Genomic DNA, 18,196 nt, shown 5'->3' on the forward strand with positions numbered 1-18,196 from the left:
CAACAACTTATCGATGAACTGGAGCCAGTGGGTTTGGCTACGGATATGAAGCGAGGGCCAGCCAACGAGAGCATACAGGTCGCAGTGGTGGGTAGTATATGGAGCTTTGGTGACAAAACGGATGGCACTGTGATAGACTGCATCCAATTTGTTGAGTAGAGTGTTGGAGGCTATTTTGTAAATGACATCGAAGTCAAAGATCAGTAGGATAGTCAGTTTTACAAGGGTTGGTTTTAACAGCATGAGTGAAGGATGCTTTGTTGTGAAATAAGAAGCCGATTCTAGATTTAATTTTGGATTGGAGATGATTAATGTGAGTCTGGAAGGAGAGTTTACAGTCTAACCAGACACCTAGGTATTTGTAGTTGTCCACATAGTCTAAGTCAGAACCATCCAGAGTAGTGATGCTAGAAGGGTGGGTTGGTGCGGGCAACGATCGGTTGAAGAGCATGCATTTAGTTTTACTAGCATTTAAGAGCAGTTGGGAGGCCACGGAAGAAGAGTTGTATGGCATTGAAGCTCGTCTGGAGGTTAGTTAACAGTGTCCAAAGAAGGGCCAGATGTATACAGAATGGTGTCGTCTGCGTAGAGAGGGATCAGAGAATCACCAGCAGCAGAGTGAAATTATTGATGTATCTTCAAACCATCTGTATACTTACAAGCCCATACCAATCATAACCAGATTACATGTTTAATATTCAATACTTCAAGTTACTCTAAAATCATCTTCCTCTCATAACACTGAAAACTCTTCTACACAGAGGTCATTGGTATCCTAGTGGTTAGAGCGTTGGGCTGGTAACCAAATGGTTGCTGGTTTGAGTACCTGAGCCAACAAGTAAGGCTTTTAACCCTAATTTGCTCCAGGGGCGCTGTACTACTATGGCTGTCCCTATAAAATACCTAATTTTCCTGCACCTATCTGGTGTATGTGACAACAAAACATATCTATTTTTATTTTTTTATTTACAATTAGAAATTATTTGTACTAGGTCTGTGGGCCTTTTTCTGAGTTAACCAAAACTCTACTAGTTGACGCCACTAGTTGGTCCCTTCTTCATGAATAGTTTGGCATGGAAGTGTACGGTGGTCTGCAGGTCCCAAATAGCCTCCATAGAGCCAGGCCAGTTTCATATTGAATTGGCCCAAGGCCTAAATTCCAGCCGTGCATGTTTTCAAATGGCCAGTGGTTGTTAGCTCCAATGTCCCATAATATTCCAACCAAAATAAACAGTTGTTAGTTAATTTTGTACTTTTGTTATTTAGAAATCATTAAACTTGTCCATCAAGAGATGTATTTTGAAAAAATATGAGTTTTGCGATGACGCTGAGCGAAGGCAAACACCTTCCCCCTAAAGAATGAAACACATTGAGAATTTGACTGTTGATAGACTGCTGATAGGTAGGAGGCTGTCCCTTCTCTTTCTAGAACAAAAACGTTCCTGCTGCATACCGACGAACATGCCATTTCTACTTGTAGAATCACAACGCTCCTCAGTGGCCGACAACTTGACTTTGAGTCAATCAGAGAGCACAAAGTGGGGGAACCGAGAGGAGTAACAACAAAAAGGAAAAAATATATTGTGCTGGCTAGCGAATTACATGCTAAAGGTTTAGCTAACAAAAAAATGGCACTGGCAGCATGGGATTATGGAGAGTGAATGAAATAGTTTCTTTGTCATCTTGCTAGCTAGTTATCTAGCTTTGGCCATCTGGCAAGGATCACCAAGGGTATTCTACAACAATAGCAACATTAGCACAGCTAGCTAGTTAGCTAACATTGGAAACCTACAAAACAAAATACATAGGGACAACCATTGTCAAACTAAGCTGAAGAATGCAACACTACTGCTACCTTCTAGTTTGGAGTATTTTAACAAGACTGTAAACTTTCATTCATAGGCTACGTTGTAGCAACCTCATGATGGGTATAGGGAAAATGTAAGTATCATGTAGTAGCCTAAACCTATCACTGTTACATTGAACTGGCAGAACGGAATATGAATGACAGTCATCCAATATGCCGTAATAGAAATAAGGCCATGCTCATGAAAAAGAATATCGGCCTCCTCTTAAACTGCACTGACCGCCACTGATACCAATATCTACATGTTCTGTAGTCAAAAATATGGAGGAAAAAATGTCCTAAGAAAATGACTCTATGATGTCATAAGGAGTCATAATTAAAACTAAATGAGTTCCCAGTTGATCCCACACACCAGTAAGATTGTCAGACGTTTGCTTGCCAAGAGCACCTATGAATAGAGTTTTGGCAGTCAATGTCTTTTGTATGTTCACACCGAACATACTTTGAAGCCATCACTCTCGCCTGCATCTAGCTGATATATGGTGTAATCATTAGTCCCACAGTTGCAAACAAGAGTTTCTATTGGACAAATTCAGGTATGTTTATCCCCGTTTTTCAACAGAATCGGTGGAATTTATACACCCCTGATCACGCGTAAACACAGTTCGCTTTCATAGCAGCCACATTCTATTCCTTCTCGCATCTATGCGCTCTCCTCCTCTCACCTTTTCCCTTCGCTTATGGACTATAATGCGCAACACATCAGCTGTATGTGACCAGGTGAAAAAAACTTTCCAAGCCAAACCATATCATAACCGCTACACACAGCCTACATCATTGTCACTATATTAGCTAAAGTAACATCATATTCAACATAGCTAATAGAAGTAACATGCTGGGAAAACCGCTACAATCATGCAGTAACGTTACAGTGTAAGCAGTTTAGCACTTAAAAGCAAAAGCTTGCCTTGACTAGCTACAGTGACATAGCATACTTCTGTTTGAGCAGGGTGTTTGAGTAGAATAAAGTAGCTAGCTGCATTTGCTAGCTAAGTAAGTGGAACTAAAAGTGAAGAAAATTATCATCTTTCTCTCTCTCTTGCTTCTCCTTCATTTTGGAAAAAATAATTTGTTCATAACTGTTCAACTGTCTTTCTCTCTCTTTGAGTCAACTACGGACCACATTTTATGCACTACAGTGCTATCTAGCTGTCTAGCTTATGCTTTCAGTACTAGATTCATTCTCTGATCGTTTGATTGGGTGGACAACATGTTATTTCATGCTGCAAGAGCGTTGATAGGTTGGAGGACGTCCCCCGGGAAGTTGTCATAATTACTGTGTAAGTCTATGGAAGGTGGTGAGGACCATGAGACTCATAGGTTTTGTATTGATGTCAATGTACTCAGAGGAGGACAGAAGCTAGCTGTCCTCCGGCTACACCGTGGTGCTTCCCTACAGAGTGTGTTGAGTTGATTTACTTTATTTGTATTATTTTATTTTTTAACCCTTTTTCTCCCCAATTTTGTGATCCAATTCATAGTTATAGTCTTGTCCCATCGCTGCAACTCCCGTACGGACATGGGAGAAGCAAAGGTTGAGAGCCATCCTCTCGAACATGACCCTGCCAAGCTCCACTGCTTCTTGACACACTGCTCGCTTAACCCGGAAGCCAGCCACACCTATGTGTCAGAGGAAACACTGTACAACGTGCAACCGTGTCAGCGTGCATGCGCGATGGGACAAGGCCATCCCAGCGGGCCAATCCCTCCCTTAACCCGGACGATGCTGGGCCAATTGTGCGTTGCCTCATGAGTCTCCCGGTCATGGCCGGCTGCGACACAGTTCAAGAACGAACCCAGATCTGTAGTGACTCCTCAAGCACTGCAGTGCCTTAGACCGCTGCGCCTCGACAGAGTGTGTTTTAATCAAGTATTTGGTGACGTGATTATATTTATTATAGTTTTATCTAAAAAGGATAACTTTTTAAATGTTTAAAAATATATTTTTTTATGAAATTCACTGAGGAAGATGGTCCTCCCCTTCCTCCTCTGAGGAGCATCCACTGATCGGTATGGTGCTGAAGAGGTTATACTATATGAGGTTACAAAGTGGTTAAAGAACCTAATAAAGCTTCAAAGCCACCCTTTTGTTATAAAGAATGTTGCTTGTGACTATAAACACATCAACTTGTTTGTTACTTATATTTTCTTTGTTTCGACACGTACTAGTAACTCTCCATCGTTTAGTAGCTTCACTTTATTGTCTTTGTTTAGACACCGACTAGTATCTCCCCATCGTTTAGTAGCTTCACTTTACTGTCTTTGTTTCGACACGTACTAGTATCTCCCCATTGTTTAGTAGCTTCACTTTATTGTCTTTGTTTAGACACCGACTAGTATCTCCCCATCGTTTAGTAGCTTCACTTTACTGTCTTTGTTTCAACACGTACTAGTATCTCCCCATCGTTTAGTAGCTTCACTTTACTGTCTTTGTTTCGACACGTACTAGTATCTCCCCATCGTTTAGTAGCTTCACTTTATTGTCTTTGTTTAGACACCGACTAGTATCTCCCCATCGTTTAGTAGCTTCACTTTATTGTCTTTGTTTCGTCACGTACTAGTATCTCCCCATCGTTTAGTAGCTTCACTTTATTGTCTTTGTTTAGACACGTACTAGTATCTCCCCATCGTTTAGTAGCTTCACTTTATTGTCTTTGTTTCGACACGTACTAGTATCTCCCCATCGTTTAGTAGCTTCACTTTATTGTCTTTGTTTAGACACCGACTAGTATCTCCCCATCGTTTAGTAGCTTCACTTTATTGTCTTTGTTTAGACACATCGTTTAGTAGCTTCACTTTATTGTCTTTGTTTAGACACGTACTAGTATCTCCCCATCGTTTAGTAGCTTCACTTTATTGTCTTTGTTTAGACACCGACTAGTATCTCCCCATAGTATCTCCCATCGTTTAGTAGCTTCACTTTATTGTCTTTGTTTAGACACCGACACTCCCCATCGTTTAGTAGCTTCAGTATCTCCCCATCGTTTAGTAGCTTCACTTTATTGTCTTTGTTTCGACACGTACTAGTATCTCCCCATCGTTTAGTAGCTTCACTTTATTGTCTTTGTTTAGACACCGACTAGTATCTCCCCATCGTTTAGTAGCTTCACTTTACTGTCTTTGTTTCGACACGTACTAGTATCTCCCCATCGTTTAGTAGCTTCACTTTATTGTCTTTGTTTCGACACGTACTAGTATCTCCCCATCGTTTAGTAGCTTCACTTGATTGTCTTTGTTTAGACACGTACTAGTATTAAAACCTTGGAGGGATTAAGCCTATAGAACATCTCACAGTAGGAGGATTTGAAGCCAACAAAAGCTAAAAGAGACAGAGTTTATTATGCTGACCCCATAGAAATGAAGGGTGGATCAACTGTAAATACGCAATGTATAAAAGGTCGACTGCAACACTAAATGAACACAAACATCCCCACGGGAGCGGGTTTGTAATGACTCTAAATACAACATGTAGATTAGATAGATAATGGATACAGACAACAGTTCAATTGTAATAGTTAGAGAAGTATTGGCTCTGCATACAGCTTGATCTTACCTGACAAAGTTGTCATCTCTGCAGGGAAAACAGTGATAGAGAAGATGTTTTGGTCAATGTTTACTTGACCTCTGACCCAGATCTGCAAAGACTGTTGTTTACTTTTCCTCTCTGACCCAGATCTGCAAGGGCTGTTGTTTACTTTTCCTCTCTGACCCAGATCTGCAAGGGCTGTTGTTTACTTTACCTCTCTGACCCAGATCTGCAAGGGCTGTTGTTTACTTTTCCTCTCTGACCCAGATCTGCAAGGGCTGTTGTTTACTTTACCTCTCTGACCCAGATCTGCAAGGGCTGTTGTTTACTTTACCTCTCTGACCCAGATCTGCAAGGGCTGTTGTTTGGCCAACACCAGCTACTGTTTACCCTAGCCGGCCTTGCAGTGGCATTCCTCACGTATGTACAAATTCTTCAACTATTTTGATACCTCCATTTTGCTGAGATTAACATTTTACGTAGCAGGGACACTATTTAAAGCAGAATTGTGGGTAGTGTCGTGTCTTTGGCTATGTCGGATTAAGTGATATGACATGCTGTTCTATAAAATAATTTATCCGTAATTAATATCACCTGATTGAGCTAATCATGTAAATTTAATTAACTAGAGAGTCGGGGCACCACAAAAGAATATTTATATTTATACTGTCTTCTGAAAAACCTCTTAAAAACCTAGTAATATTTTACATCAATAGCAGTCAATATTAATCCTCACCTTAATTCAGTCTCATCTGAAAGTTGTAAATTCTTGGTTATCTGCACGAACCCTGGCTAACAAGTTGAATCAGCAATACAAAATTGGGTTTAATTATTTATTTGTTAAATACCTAACTAATCACACAGAATTACACATACACATAATTAATCATAACTTGATTACAAATGACGTCATAAAGGAAAAGATCCCTAGCTGGCGGAGCAGATATGACAGCTGGTTACACAAAATAAAAGGGGCTGGGTTTGAGTGAAAGAGCGGGAAGACTGAGGAACAAAGGGCGAAGCTGTGCTATCGTAAATACAGTATCCTATGCATTCTAAGTTACCGCCCATTTGGAAAAGGAAAATGCAATAAATATTTACTCTGAGCTGCGCTTCGGTGGGTTGGTGGTAGATGGAAGGCCGTGTTGCCCAACCGAGTCCTTTCTCCTTTGAAGAATGTCTCTGCTGGTAAAATGGATACGTTGTAGTAACGTCGTTGTGTGGTAGACGGGATACTCTTTCTGTTCCTTCCTAACCTGCATTTGCAGCTGCTGTTGCTAAGTCAAAGGCTAGGAGGTATCACTTCTGTGGTGAATAAGAGTTCAAAGTTCATACCATTCGCAACCAAAGCTCACGCTGATGTTGGCTTCGTTCTGTAGTTATTATCTGAACCATTCTGACATCGGACCGTCGTCCTCACATCCTCGGAACAGGAGGTTACATTGTCGTCAAGGCTTTATATAGGAAGGGAGAGGAGGGCGTGTTTGAAAAGTTTTATAGCCCATGTTCCTTCACAGGGGCGGGCCACTGATTGAGCAGGGCCCTAACCTTATGAAAACCCAAATCTCACATTTTAGAAGCTAAAATCACATTTCATCCCATCACAAATAATTTCATATTCAAACATTTATATTGAACAACAATTCCATGTGAATCCGATAACTCTGATGTGTAGACTTTCCACTGTAGAGTTTGTCATCTTATCATTGATGAGAATGTCTCAGATGACAACCGAACTGACATCATATTCATTAAGTACCACCGCATATGTTCAATTAGTCGGATTACCAGAATATAGTTCATTTCCCCCCACCTTCTGATGTTCCCAGAATCTCTATGTTAACCAAGGGTTTTGCAAATGTAGCATCAGTAGGGTAGAGAGAGGGAAAAGGGGGGGAAGAGGTATTTATGACTGTCATAAACCTACCCCCAGGCCAACGTCATGACAATAGTATGGGCATTGCCAGGTGATTCATTACAAAAGATGATTACAGAAACAGACTTATTGTACATATTAAATTAGTGTGGCCAAACCACTTCTGGTTTTTGTTTCTACCTGGTAGTTAATACTCACCTGGTGTCCCAGGTCTAAATCAGTCCCTGATTAGAAGTAGAGGATGAAACCCAGAAGTGTTTTGGCCCTCCAGGACCAGAATTGAACAGCCTTGAATTATAGCATTAAATTAGAGTATTACGTTTTCTTGGTTTTATCAAAACATCACAATGTAGAGGAACTGAGTAAGTATCTCAAGGCACATTGAATATATAAACAAATGTAATGACTTGACATTGGATGAATTATTCAATTATATGTTTTACAGTGTTTTTATGTTAAATCCATGCCATCAAGTTTTCCCTTCAGAGAGCCAAGAGGAAGATTGGTGACATGGAGATGTTTCAATTTTTTAAAATAAATAAACCCCCTCCAAATGTACTGTGTACTTTGTTTTCTATAAAATGTGATGGGGTACATACAGGAAAACATCATTATCACTACTATAATGTTTTAACCTGGGTTGGTACACAAAACTGGACACTTGTATTACTCAGATTGGTCTGCCATTTCTACACCAGTTTAATTTCTTCATATCAAAACACAATCTAGTCTAAAACAACATAGTTGTAATCGTCAAGAGATGATCACTCATCTACAAGACATTTTAAAATTACAATCATCCTAAATCAAATAAGCCTTTGTTGAAAAGTAAAAATGCTTACTTTGTTGACCACCTAAAACAAAAATACATTGCAGTGTTCACAGCATTCTGGCGGGAAAACCGCTGACATGTTAAAAGTCCAACTATTTACATGACAATACTGCCGTTGATCCATGGATTATAAAGAGAGGACGCACCTCCCAACCCAGTGAGACCAAAGTTAACCTTCACAATGGGAAAGGTAAGGCTGGTGTTTATGCTATGCATATGTTGTGCCTCTGCATTCCTCCATAGATTATTCTACTGAAATTAATAAAAGGGGATGAGATTCATTAAAGGTAATGTGTGCCTCTGATCAGGAATTTTAGTCTGTACAATATTTCAAAGGAATTCTAAATCTTGGGGCTTACTGCTGGGGAAGAGATCTGGTCTTACACAATAAAACACCTCAATTGATCTGTTTTTTAGATCATTTTCTACGAAGACAGAAACTTCCAAGGTCACTCTTATGAGTGCGGTGGAGAATGCTCTGACCTACATGCCCACTTCCGCCGCTGCAACTCCATCAAGGTGGAGAGCGGCAACTGGATGGTGTACGAGAGGCCCAGCTACATGGGCTATCAGTACTTCCTGAAGGAAGGCGAGTTCTCCGACTACCAGCGTTGGATGGGCTTCAATGACTGCGTCAGGTCCTGCCGCATGATCCCCCAGGTAAGAGATGGATTAAGGAAGAGGTTAAAGAGATCCTGTTAACTCTGAAGTATTGGAGGGATTCTAAAGTATTACAGGGACTTCTGGACCTTTGTAGTTTGATCCCAAAACTACAGGAAATCAACTGCTGGATTCTGAGCAGTGGAGGCTGGTGGAGAAAGAAATGGGGAGGACAGGCTCATTATCCTTCCCATTTCTCCCTCCACCAGCCTCCACTGACTCTGAGGTTGGACGTAGTCTACCACATCTTTTTCTGAGCTGGCTACACATGAGTATCATCCCAATAACATTCATCTCTGTATCCACAGCACCAGGGATCTCACCGTATGAGAATCTTCGAGCGCTCCGAGTTCGGAGGACAGATGACGGAGTTGACGGACGACTGCCCCAACCTCTACGAGCGTTTCCATTACAATGACATCTACTCTTGCAATGTGATGGAGGGCTCCTGGCTTTTGTATGAGCACCCCAACTACAGGGGGCGCCAGTACCTGCTGACCCCGGGAGAGTACAGGAGATACAACGAGTGGGGAAGCATGAGCGCCAGAGTGGGTTCCATCAGACGTATTGATATGTAAGAAGCTGAATGTATGACTCTTGAATCAATGACCAATGGGAAATCATGTTGAAATAAATCCATCCACACAGAGCCTTTTTTCCTGCCTTTTGTATTTTAAACCACGGAGAAAGAATGAATATGCAAACGTATCTGTTAGGTTGGTTGAACTTTTAAAAGGTTTTACCATGAATTAACTCCCATATTACCGTGGTTTACTGAGTGAAACTGTGGAGTGAATCGACCTAGAATAGACCATGTGTGTACCCTAAATATCACATCAAATATTTGTATTTATTGGTTATTGTCATGAACAGACTGTTCATGACAATTTGAGAATTATATGAAATGAATACCTTACATATTTTGCTTTGCACTCACATTTGTGTAATGTGTTACAGATGTAGGATCCTAATTTGATCACCCTGTTTCTGGTGAACTTTCCTGCAATGCATTAAAAAAGGCTTCTGAAGTTTGTCATTACCACTTTGACATTTCAGACGTGGTTATCCCTTACGAAAAATGTATCAATCCCATTAATTATAATCCACATAATAATTCACATTGCCTGTTGCTGCAGGATTATTTTCCTGCTGTAGCAAACTGGCTCAAATTAAGATCCTACATCTGTACTCAGCAGAATCTGCTAATATTTTCATTCATGATACAATAGGGAAATGTCTGGGCAACTCATAGTCAGCACTGTTGATTGAAGAACTTGAGTTACAGAAAGGCAAATGAATTGATTGCAACATTGTAACATGAAAAAGTGCATCTGATGATGTTAACGTTGTATTTTTGAACCGTCTTCCATGTTGTAATGGCTCGAATGGAATCATTGGAATAGTATCAAACACATGAAAACAGTGCGTTTCAAGCTGTTCCATTGGTTCCATTCCAGCCATTATGATGAGCCCGTCCTCCTATAGTTCCTCCCACCAGCGTAGCCCGTCCTCCTATAGTTCCTCCCACCAGCGTAGCCCGTCCTCCTATAGTTCCTCCCACCAGCGTAGCCCGTCCTCCTATAGTTCCTCCCACCAGCGTAGCCCGTCCTCCTATAGTTCCTCCCACCAGCATACTCTACCATGCATATGCGTACATTTATTGTTATATAATGCAGTTAAAGTGCATGATACTGTAACACTAAATATTGAATACAAATCCCTCTGTGTTCTGTGGATGGTTCTAGAAGCACCTGCACAAGTGTTCACTGTTTGGAGACACATACTGTTTGGAGGCACACACTGTTTGGAGACACATACTGTTTGGAGACACATACTGTTTGAAGACACACACTGTTTGGAGACACACACTGTTTGGAGACACATACTGTTTGAAGACACACACTGTTTGAAGACACACACTGTTTGTAGACACATACTGTATGGAGACACATACTGTTTGGTTGAACATGCAGCTTTATTGAGAACAGACATGGAACATAGAACTTTTAGTTGTTGGAGTCAGAGATCCGTCTGAGGGATCCGATCCTGGGGCTCAGGCCACCCCAGTCGCTGGGTCTGCGATACTCGCCAGGCTTCAGGTAGTACTGTCTGCCCTTGTAGTTGGGCTGGTCGTACATGAGCCAATGGCCGTCCATCACGTTGCAGGAGTTGATGTCGGACATGCGGAAGCGATCCTGGACATTGGGACAGTCGTCGTTCAGCTCCTGCATCTGGCCACTCATGTCGGGGCGATCGTACAGCCTCATCCTGTAGGAGCCGCGGTGCTACAGGACGATGAAATAGAGGTCATATTGGGTTTTTACATTACTACAAATTAGAGGTCAATTATTAACAAGACAATACAGCAAAATAGATGGGGCCGAAACGGAGCCTTGAGGAACATCAATAAGTTTTAATTGGTGCTCTTCTATAAAACCACATTGCAATGTGAGATGGGGTCTAGTGATGAGCGTAGCCCTGTGTTTGAGGCATCTACACTGGGTTTACCATGGGGATCATGCGGCAGGACCTGATACAGTCGTTGATGCCAATCATGCGCTGGTTGTCATTGTACTCTCCCCTCCTCAGGAAGTACTGGTGGCCAGTGTAGCTGGGCCTCTCGTAGACCATGAACATGCCGCTCTCCACCTTGATGGAGTTGCAGCGGTTGAAGTAGGAATGCAGGTCGGCACAGTCGCTCATGCACTCATGGTGCCGACCCTGGAAATTCCTGTCCTCATAGAAGATGATCTGCAAAGGGGAGTGTAAACATTTTGAAGCTGAAAAAAATGTATCTTACATCTACTGAACTGATGTATTTTTTTCAATGTTGTGGTCATTATATGGTGGACAAAACTTTGATGTATTTTTCCAGTTCTACTATAAAACTAGTAGTATGAATGCAGGTGGGTGCCTGACTTACCTTTCCCATTGTCATGGTTGCGTGAGGGGCAGATAGACAGTCAATGGTCACTCTTTCTGTGCCTCTGTCCTTTTATAAAAAGCAGCTGTGTGATTGCGCAGCATAAAGTATTGTCATTTAAATCAATGATCTGGAGTTAGCACACACATCTGTTTATGTATAGCCATGCCTTATTGTGTGATGAGTTATTGTTGTTGGCCAGTTTTCACACGTTCATCACTATTGTCAGAAAACACTAGTGTATACTGGAGATCCGGTGCGTGGCTGGGCTTAGCATCAGCAAAACAACTCAACCAGACATTTAGCATATCATTGTAATTCACAAACACCGTCAATTTCAATTGTGTCCTTTTATGCACAATTATGCAAATGTAACAGCTTATAAAATGCCTTTCTGGGATTGAATCCGTGAGAATGAGCCACAGAATATGTTTCTTATTTCTAGATGTAGGCATGCACTCTGAAAACGCTGACGTTACTGTAAATGATGTGATGAACTGTTGTTTGGCCCCATACATTCATTGTTCTGTTCTATACTTAAAGGTCTGTGTTTTGTGGGCGAACAAAATATCTGACTATATGAATATGCATGTATGTAATCATATATCATGTTTGCATACATAATGGACAACAATGTTGCCATGGTGTCATTAGCAAGTAAAAAAAATGGTAATTCACTTTGAGAGGAAATACTTTTAAAAACATTTTCATACTGATCCGGATTTGAAAATAAACATCAATGTGATACCGATGGTCAGTGAACGGTTACGTGATGAGTAACCTTGTCGGAGACCTGAAGACTTGCGTTAGCTCCCCAAACTAAAGGCGTTAGCTCAGTGGGCTAATAGAGTCTTTGTGGTGCGCAGGGGGACCCGGATTCGAATGCCAGTCAGTCACAGAGGCAGCATCATGTCAGTGTTGTGTAACAGCAGTAGCAGTAGCCAAGCATCTAGGAAAAACCATCAGGAACATCAGGATAACTGATGGTTCAAATCTACCCAAAGCTCGACACATGAGTTATCTGTGGTTCCTCATATGTAAGACGACAGTTGATGATAGTGTTGTTGTTGTTAGAATGATATATTATTGGATGTGATGTTTTGGAATGTTGTATTGTTTTAGTGAGTATGTGTATTGTGACTGTGTAATTGTCCTTGGCTGTCCTGGGACTACGGGTGCACATTGATCTTTTGGCTAACCACGGCACATTTACATGGATGTTGCATTATTGTAACATTGATGTTGATTCATGTGCATTGTCCCCTATAAATGAATAATAAATCATGTATTATTTTATTTAACCAATTCATTAATTGTGTGAAAAAAGGCAATCAGGAGACCCTTTTTTTATTGAACTAGCCAAGCCAGTTAAGAACAAATTCGTATTTACAATGACAGCTTAGGAACAGTGGGTTAACTGCCTTGTTCAGGGGAAGAACAACAGATTTTTAACTTGTCAGCTCAGGGATTTGATCCAGCAACCTTTCAGTTACTGGCCCAATCCTCTAACCACTAGGCTACCTGCAAACCCAGGAGTGATCAGGATTGGTCATGTCAAACAGATATTGTTACAGGTTTTGCTTGTACAATATTTTTCTACTCAGAAATGCATATACACTGAACAAAAATATAAACGCTTCATGTAAAAGTGTTGGTCCCATGTTTCATGAGCTGAAATAAAAAATCCCAGAAATGTTTCTTATGCACAAAACTTTATTTCTCTCAAATTTTGTGCACCAATTTGTTTACATCTCTGTTAGTGAGCATTTCTCATTTGCCAAGAAAATCCAGGTGTGACATCAAGAAGCTGATTAAACAGCACGATCATTACACAGGTGCACCTTATGCTGGAGACAATAAAATGACACTTTAAAATGTGCAGTTTTGTCACACAACACAATGCCACAGATGCTGAGGAGTATTTATGTCTGTAATAAAGGACTTTTGTGTGGAAAAACTTATTCTGATTGGCTGGTCCTGGCTCTCAAGTGGGTGGGCCTGGCTGCCAAGTGGGTGGGCCTGGCTCCCAAGTGGGTGGGCCTATGCCCTCCTATGCACCCCTGCCCAGTCATGTGAAATCCATAGATTAGGGCCTAATGAATTTATTTACATTTAGTAATTTCCTTACATGAACTGTAACTTAGTAAAATTGTTGGATGTTGCGTTTATATTTTTCTTCAGTATACATAACTGTAACATAACTGATCTAACCAGACATAGAAAATATTACATTTATTATAGAACAATCTTATTTGTAACAATGTGATTCACACCATAATTAAAATATTTTAACCTCTGACAGCACTTTAATCTAGTTTTGATAGCACTTTAAGGTGGTCCTTAAACATGACTAATAAAAGTGTAATTTTATTGACAAAAAGCCACAGTGACAATGTAGGCTCGTCTATACACCCTGAAGTCCCTGGAATATTATTACTACGTTACTGACATTAATATTTGCTTCTATATACTTTGACTGACAGGGCCTAGTAACCAATAGGATTTCTGGAAGCTTACACTAGCAGGTATGAAAAGATCTTCAGGATCTCTGTTTTGGGACCTTTCTCTGGTTGGGAACTTTGCCAACATGGAGGTAAGTTTCAACTGTGTGGCCCTTTGTGTCCCAGTGACTCTGTGTCAAAGAAGCATGTAGAGTGAGTGAGATAGAAACTTGAACCTGAACATGGTCTGCTTAATGTCATATGATTCAACACTTTAATGTTAAATGTGCAACATTTCAACTATATATTTACATCCTCTTATGTAGACCTGTTTGCAGTATATTCCATTCAATTTAGACCTAAATGTACAACGTGCCTCTTGCTCAATATATTGAGGTTTGTCCTCCATTTAAGCTAAAGGCACAAACACAGACCCCAAATATCATAAATGTCACCAATTAATATCAATCACTTAATCAGAAACAGTGAAATGGAAATATCAACAGCAAGCTTATTTAAACAATTGTTTTATTGACTGGTCAGAGTGGAGAGGACGTTGGGCCTAAAAGTCGGTGATCCTACGGAAGGAGCCTGTGGTGGCACAGGTAGCTCCCCATTCGCTGAACTTCCTGTACTCGCCGGGCCTCATAAAGTACTGGCGCCCCCTGTAGTTGGGATGCTCGTAGAGGGTCCAGTAGCCATCCATGACGTTGGCGGAGTAGATGTCACGGCTACGGAAACGGTCCTGGACGGAGTCACAGTCCTCGCCGAACTCCATCATCTGTCCCTGGAAGTCTGGCCTCTCGTAGATTCTCATGCGGTAGGGACTGCCGCTGGCCTGCTCGGACAGAGAGGTACAGGAGAGGTAACACTGGCAAAACACAGGTCACTTGGGGGACATGGGGAATCACAGGTAACCAGTGACATGTTTCAGCGGGCCTTAGGTTAACACAGGGAAGTCAAAATGCTAAAGTAGTCAAACACCACATTTGGTGTCAGAAGTGGGATATCACAATTGGGGAGGTCGCAGTGTGCTAACATAGGCCAGGGTCACGACAGTCACAAAGGTAGTATAGGACATGTCCAGAATGTCTCAGAAATGTCTCTTGAAGGAACCCAAGATTATGGGCTTCCATCCATCCAACCATCGACTCTCCTCCTCTAGGCGAGTCGTAGAGTCACTTTGCTTTATTTGACATTATTTGACATGTACCTTCAGACCTTTACGTGGTCTGGTTATCTCCCAACCATTCACAGACTCATGTGTTGTGCTTATAAAACTACGGGCCGGATTCCCGGACACAGATGAGGCCAAGTCGTGGACAAAAATCAATGGAAAATCTCCACTGAAAGTGCTTTTTAGTCCAGGACTAGGCTTCGTCTGTATTAAGGCAACCTGCCCTAAAACCACCAGTTGAGTGAACAAGTATACACTGATAAATCACCACAATGCATTACTACAATACAGATTGAGCCATGAACAAACCACACATCAAAACCCATCTTCTCTCACCTCCCGGCTACTCACATAAGAAAAGGTACGGCAGGAGCGAATGGTGTCGCTGTAGCCCATCCAGCGCTGATATTCTGGGAACTCTCCCCTGGTCAGTACATACTGGTAGCCTGCATAGTTGGGCCTCTCGTACAGCACCCAGCAGCCGCTATCTACCTTGATGGAGTTGCAGCGGCTGAAATGGGGGTGCACATCGGGGCAGTCCGTGTCGCACTCATAGGAGCGACCCTGGAAGTTTTTATCCTCGTAGAAAGTGATCTACACAGCCAGGGTCGAAGGTCGGAGGGAAATGTTAACATCAGGTTTTTTTCTTTCATTTTACTGCATTTCAAATAAAAGTACACTTCCTAATATAAAAACACATTTTCTATGATTTCTATAATGGCAAAATATACTGCCTTCTCTGGACCAACAATTAGGTACAAGTAAGTTTGTCTCCTGTTTATAGGTCTCCTGTTATAGGCTACTACACTGTTGGTATTCTACAGCTTGTCTACCAGTAAAACAGAGATCAATGATCATTTTCATTACCAAACACTATAAAACTTACCTCTGGATTATTTTTCATGGCAGCACTATGACATTACTGTGTTGATCAATCAACCAGTTTCTTTCCAAATCAGCTTTAAAGTCCATAAAAACAAGCACAGACCCAGAGAGCTGTATACAGTAGTGCCAACTAGCTAGAGAAAAACTGGTCTGCCTTACCTTACTCATGTCTGGGCTGTTGTTAGAGCACTCTTCCTCAATGTAATATCCAGGACAGAGGGCCACGAGCCTCTTTTATAAAACTCAATCAAAGGTTGCCGGATCAGAGGTTTTGTTATTTTAATGAGCAGGGATTTGGTGGCATTGAGATGCTGCCAAGGCCTTGATCCTGTCCATACAGATAAAACCCCTGATTCATCAATGCAGATGTCCTAGCCCTGCACATTATTGACCCACGTGCCGTGGACCACGGCCCTCTTGATACTGTACGTCGACCAAAATACATTTTATTATCCAGTAATCCACAATAAAGGGACACGTTTACTGTTTGGAATGCATCATCACAGTGCTACAGTATCTGCAGGCCCTCATTCATTCTCTTAAAGTCATAACAGTGCTACAGTATCTGCAGGCCCTCATTCATTCTCTTAAAGTCATCACAGTGCTACAGTATCTGCAGGCCCTCATTCATTCTCTTAAAGTCATCCCAGTGCTACAGTATCTGCAGGCCCTCATTCATTCTCTTAAAGTCATAACAGTGCTACAGTATCTGCAGGCCCTCATTCATTCTCTTAAAGTCATCCCAGTGCTACAGTATATGCAGGCCCTCATTCATTCTCTTAAAGTCATAACAGTGCTACAGTATCTGCAGGCCCTCATTCATTCTCTTAAAGTCATCCCAGTGCTACAGTATCTGCAGGCCCTCATTCATTCTCTTAAAGTCATCCCAGTGCTACAGTATATGCAGGCCCTCATTCATTCTCTTAAAGTCATAACAGTGCTACAGTATCTGCAGGCCCTCATTCATTCTCTTAAAGTCATCCCAGTGCTACAGTATCTGCAGGCCCTCATTCATTCTCTTAAAGTCATAACAGTGCTACAGTATCTGCAGGCCCTCATTCATTCTCTTAAAGTCATCCCAGTGCTACAGTATCTGCAGGCCCTCATTCATTCTCTTAAAGTCATCACAGTGCTACAGTATCTGCAGGCCCTCATTCATTCTCTTAAAGTCATAACAGTGCTACAGTATCTGCAGGCCATCATTCATTCTCTTAAAGTCATCCAGTGCTACAGTATAGCAGGCCCTCATTCATTCTCTTAAAGTCATAGGACAGTGCTACAGTATCTGCAGGCCCTCATTCAACACTACGGTATAGAACCATCACAACACTACAGTATAGGACCATCACAACACTACGGTATAACCACAGTATAGGACCATCACAACACTACGGTATAGAACCATCACAACACTACGGTATAGGACCATCACAACACTACGGTATAGGACCATCACAACACTACAGTATAGGACCATCACAACACTACGGTATAGGACCATCACAACACTACGGTATAGGACCCTCACAACACTACGGTATAGGACCATCACAACACTACGGTATAGGACCATCACAACACTACAGTATAGGACCATCACAACACTACGGTATAGAACCATCACAACACTACGGTATAGGACCATCACAACACTACGGTATAGGACCATCACAACACTACAGTATAGAACCATCACAACACTACGGTATAACCACAGTATAGGACCATCACAACACTACGGTATAGGACCATCACAACACTACAGTATAGGACCATCACAACACTACGGTATAGGACCATCACAACACTACGGTATAGGACCATCACAACACTACGGTATAGAACCATCACAACACTACAGTATAGGACCATCACAACACTACGGTATAGGACCATCACAACACTACGGTATAGGACCATCACAACACTACGGTATAGAACCATCACAACACTACGGTATAGGACCATCACAACACTACGGTATAGGACCATCACAACACTACGGTATA

The 18,196-nt window shown here is 41.6% G+C and overlaps 3 protein-coding genes across 4 annotated transcripts; 1 reads left to right on the plus strand and 2 right to left on the minus strand.

Annotated features, from left to right (window-relative positions):
• Positions 1-8,214: 8,214 nt before the first annotated feature.
• On the plus strand, positions 8,215-9,410 carry LOC115117297 (gamma-crystallin S-1-like). The gene is made up of 3 exons (XM_029645765.2): positions 8,215-8,291; positions 8,519-8,761; positions 9,070-9,410. Exons 1-3 carry the CDS (start codon positions 8,283-8,285, stop codon positions 9,337-9,339), a joined length of 522 nt encoding a protein of 173 aa, XP_029501625.1. The 5' UTR covers positions 8,215-8,282; the 3' UTR covers positions 9,340-9,410.
• Positions 9,411-10,717: 1,307 nt separating this feature from the next.
• LOC115116050 (gamma-crystallin M2-like) lies at positions 10,718-11,792 on the minus strand. Its single transcript, XM_029644537.2, has 3 exons — positions 11,685-11,792; positions 11,270-11,512; positions 10,718-11,046 (listed from the first exon to the last, which is right to left on the minus strand). The coding sequence occupies exons 1-3, from the start codon at positions 11,697-11,699 to the stop codon at positions 10,768-10,770; spliced, it is 537 nt and encodes a 178-aa protein (XP_029500397.1). The 5' UTR covers positions 11,700-11,792; the 3' UTR covers positions 10,718-10,767.
• Positions 11,793-14,636: 2,844 nt separating this feature from the next.
• Positions 14,637-16,455, minus strand: LOC115116051 (gamma-crystallin M2-like). Of its 2 annotated transcripts, none has more exons than XM_065023191.1 (3): positions 16,347-16,455; positions 15,654-15,896; positions 14,637-14,963 (listed from the first exon to the last, which is right to left on the minus strand). In XM_065023191.1, exons 1-3 carry the CDS (start codon positions 16,353-16,355, stop codon positions 14,688-14,690), a joined length of 528 nt encoding a protein of 175 aa, XP_064879263.1. In that variant the 5' UTR covers positions 16,356-16,455; the 3' UTR covers positions 14,637-14,687. The 2 variants fall into 2 exon arrangements, with proteins under 2 accessions (XP_064879263.1, XP_064879261.1); XM_065023189.1 differs by having other exon boundaries at positions 15,639-15,896.
• Positions 16,456-18,196: the final 1,741 nt, after the last annotated feature.

The sequence above is a fragment of the Oncorhynchus nerka genome, linkage group LG2 (assembly GCF_034236695.1).
Source record: "Oncorhynchus nerka isolate Pitt River linkage group LG2, Oner_Uvic_2.0, whole genome shotgun sequence".
In the NCBI taxonomy this organism is placed as follows: domain Eukaryota; kingdom Metazoa; phylum Chordata; class Actinopteri; order Salmoniformes; family Salmonidae; genus Oncorhynchus; species Oncorhynchus nerka.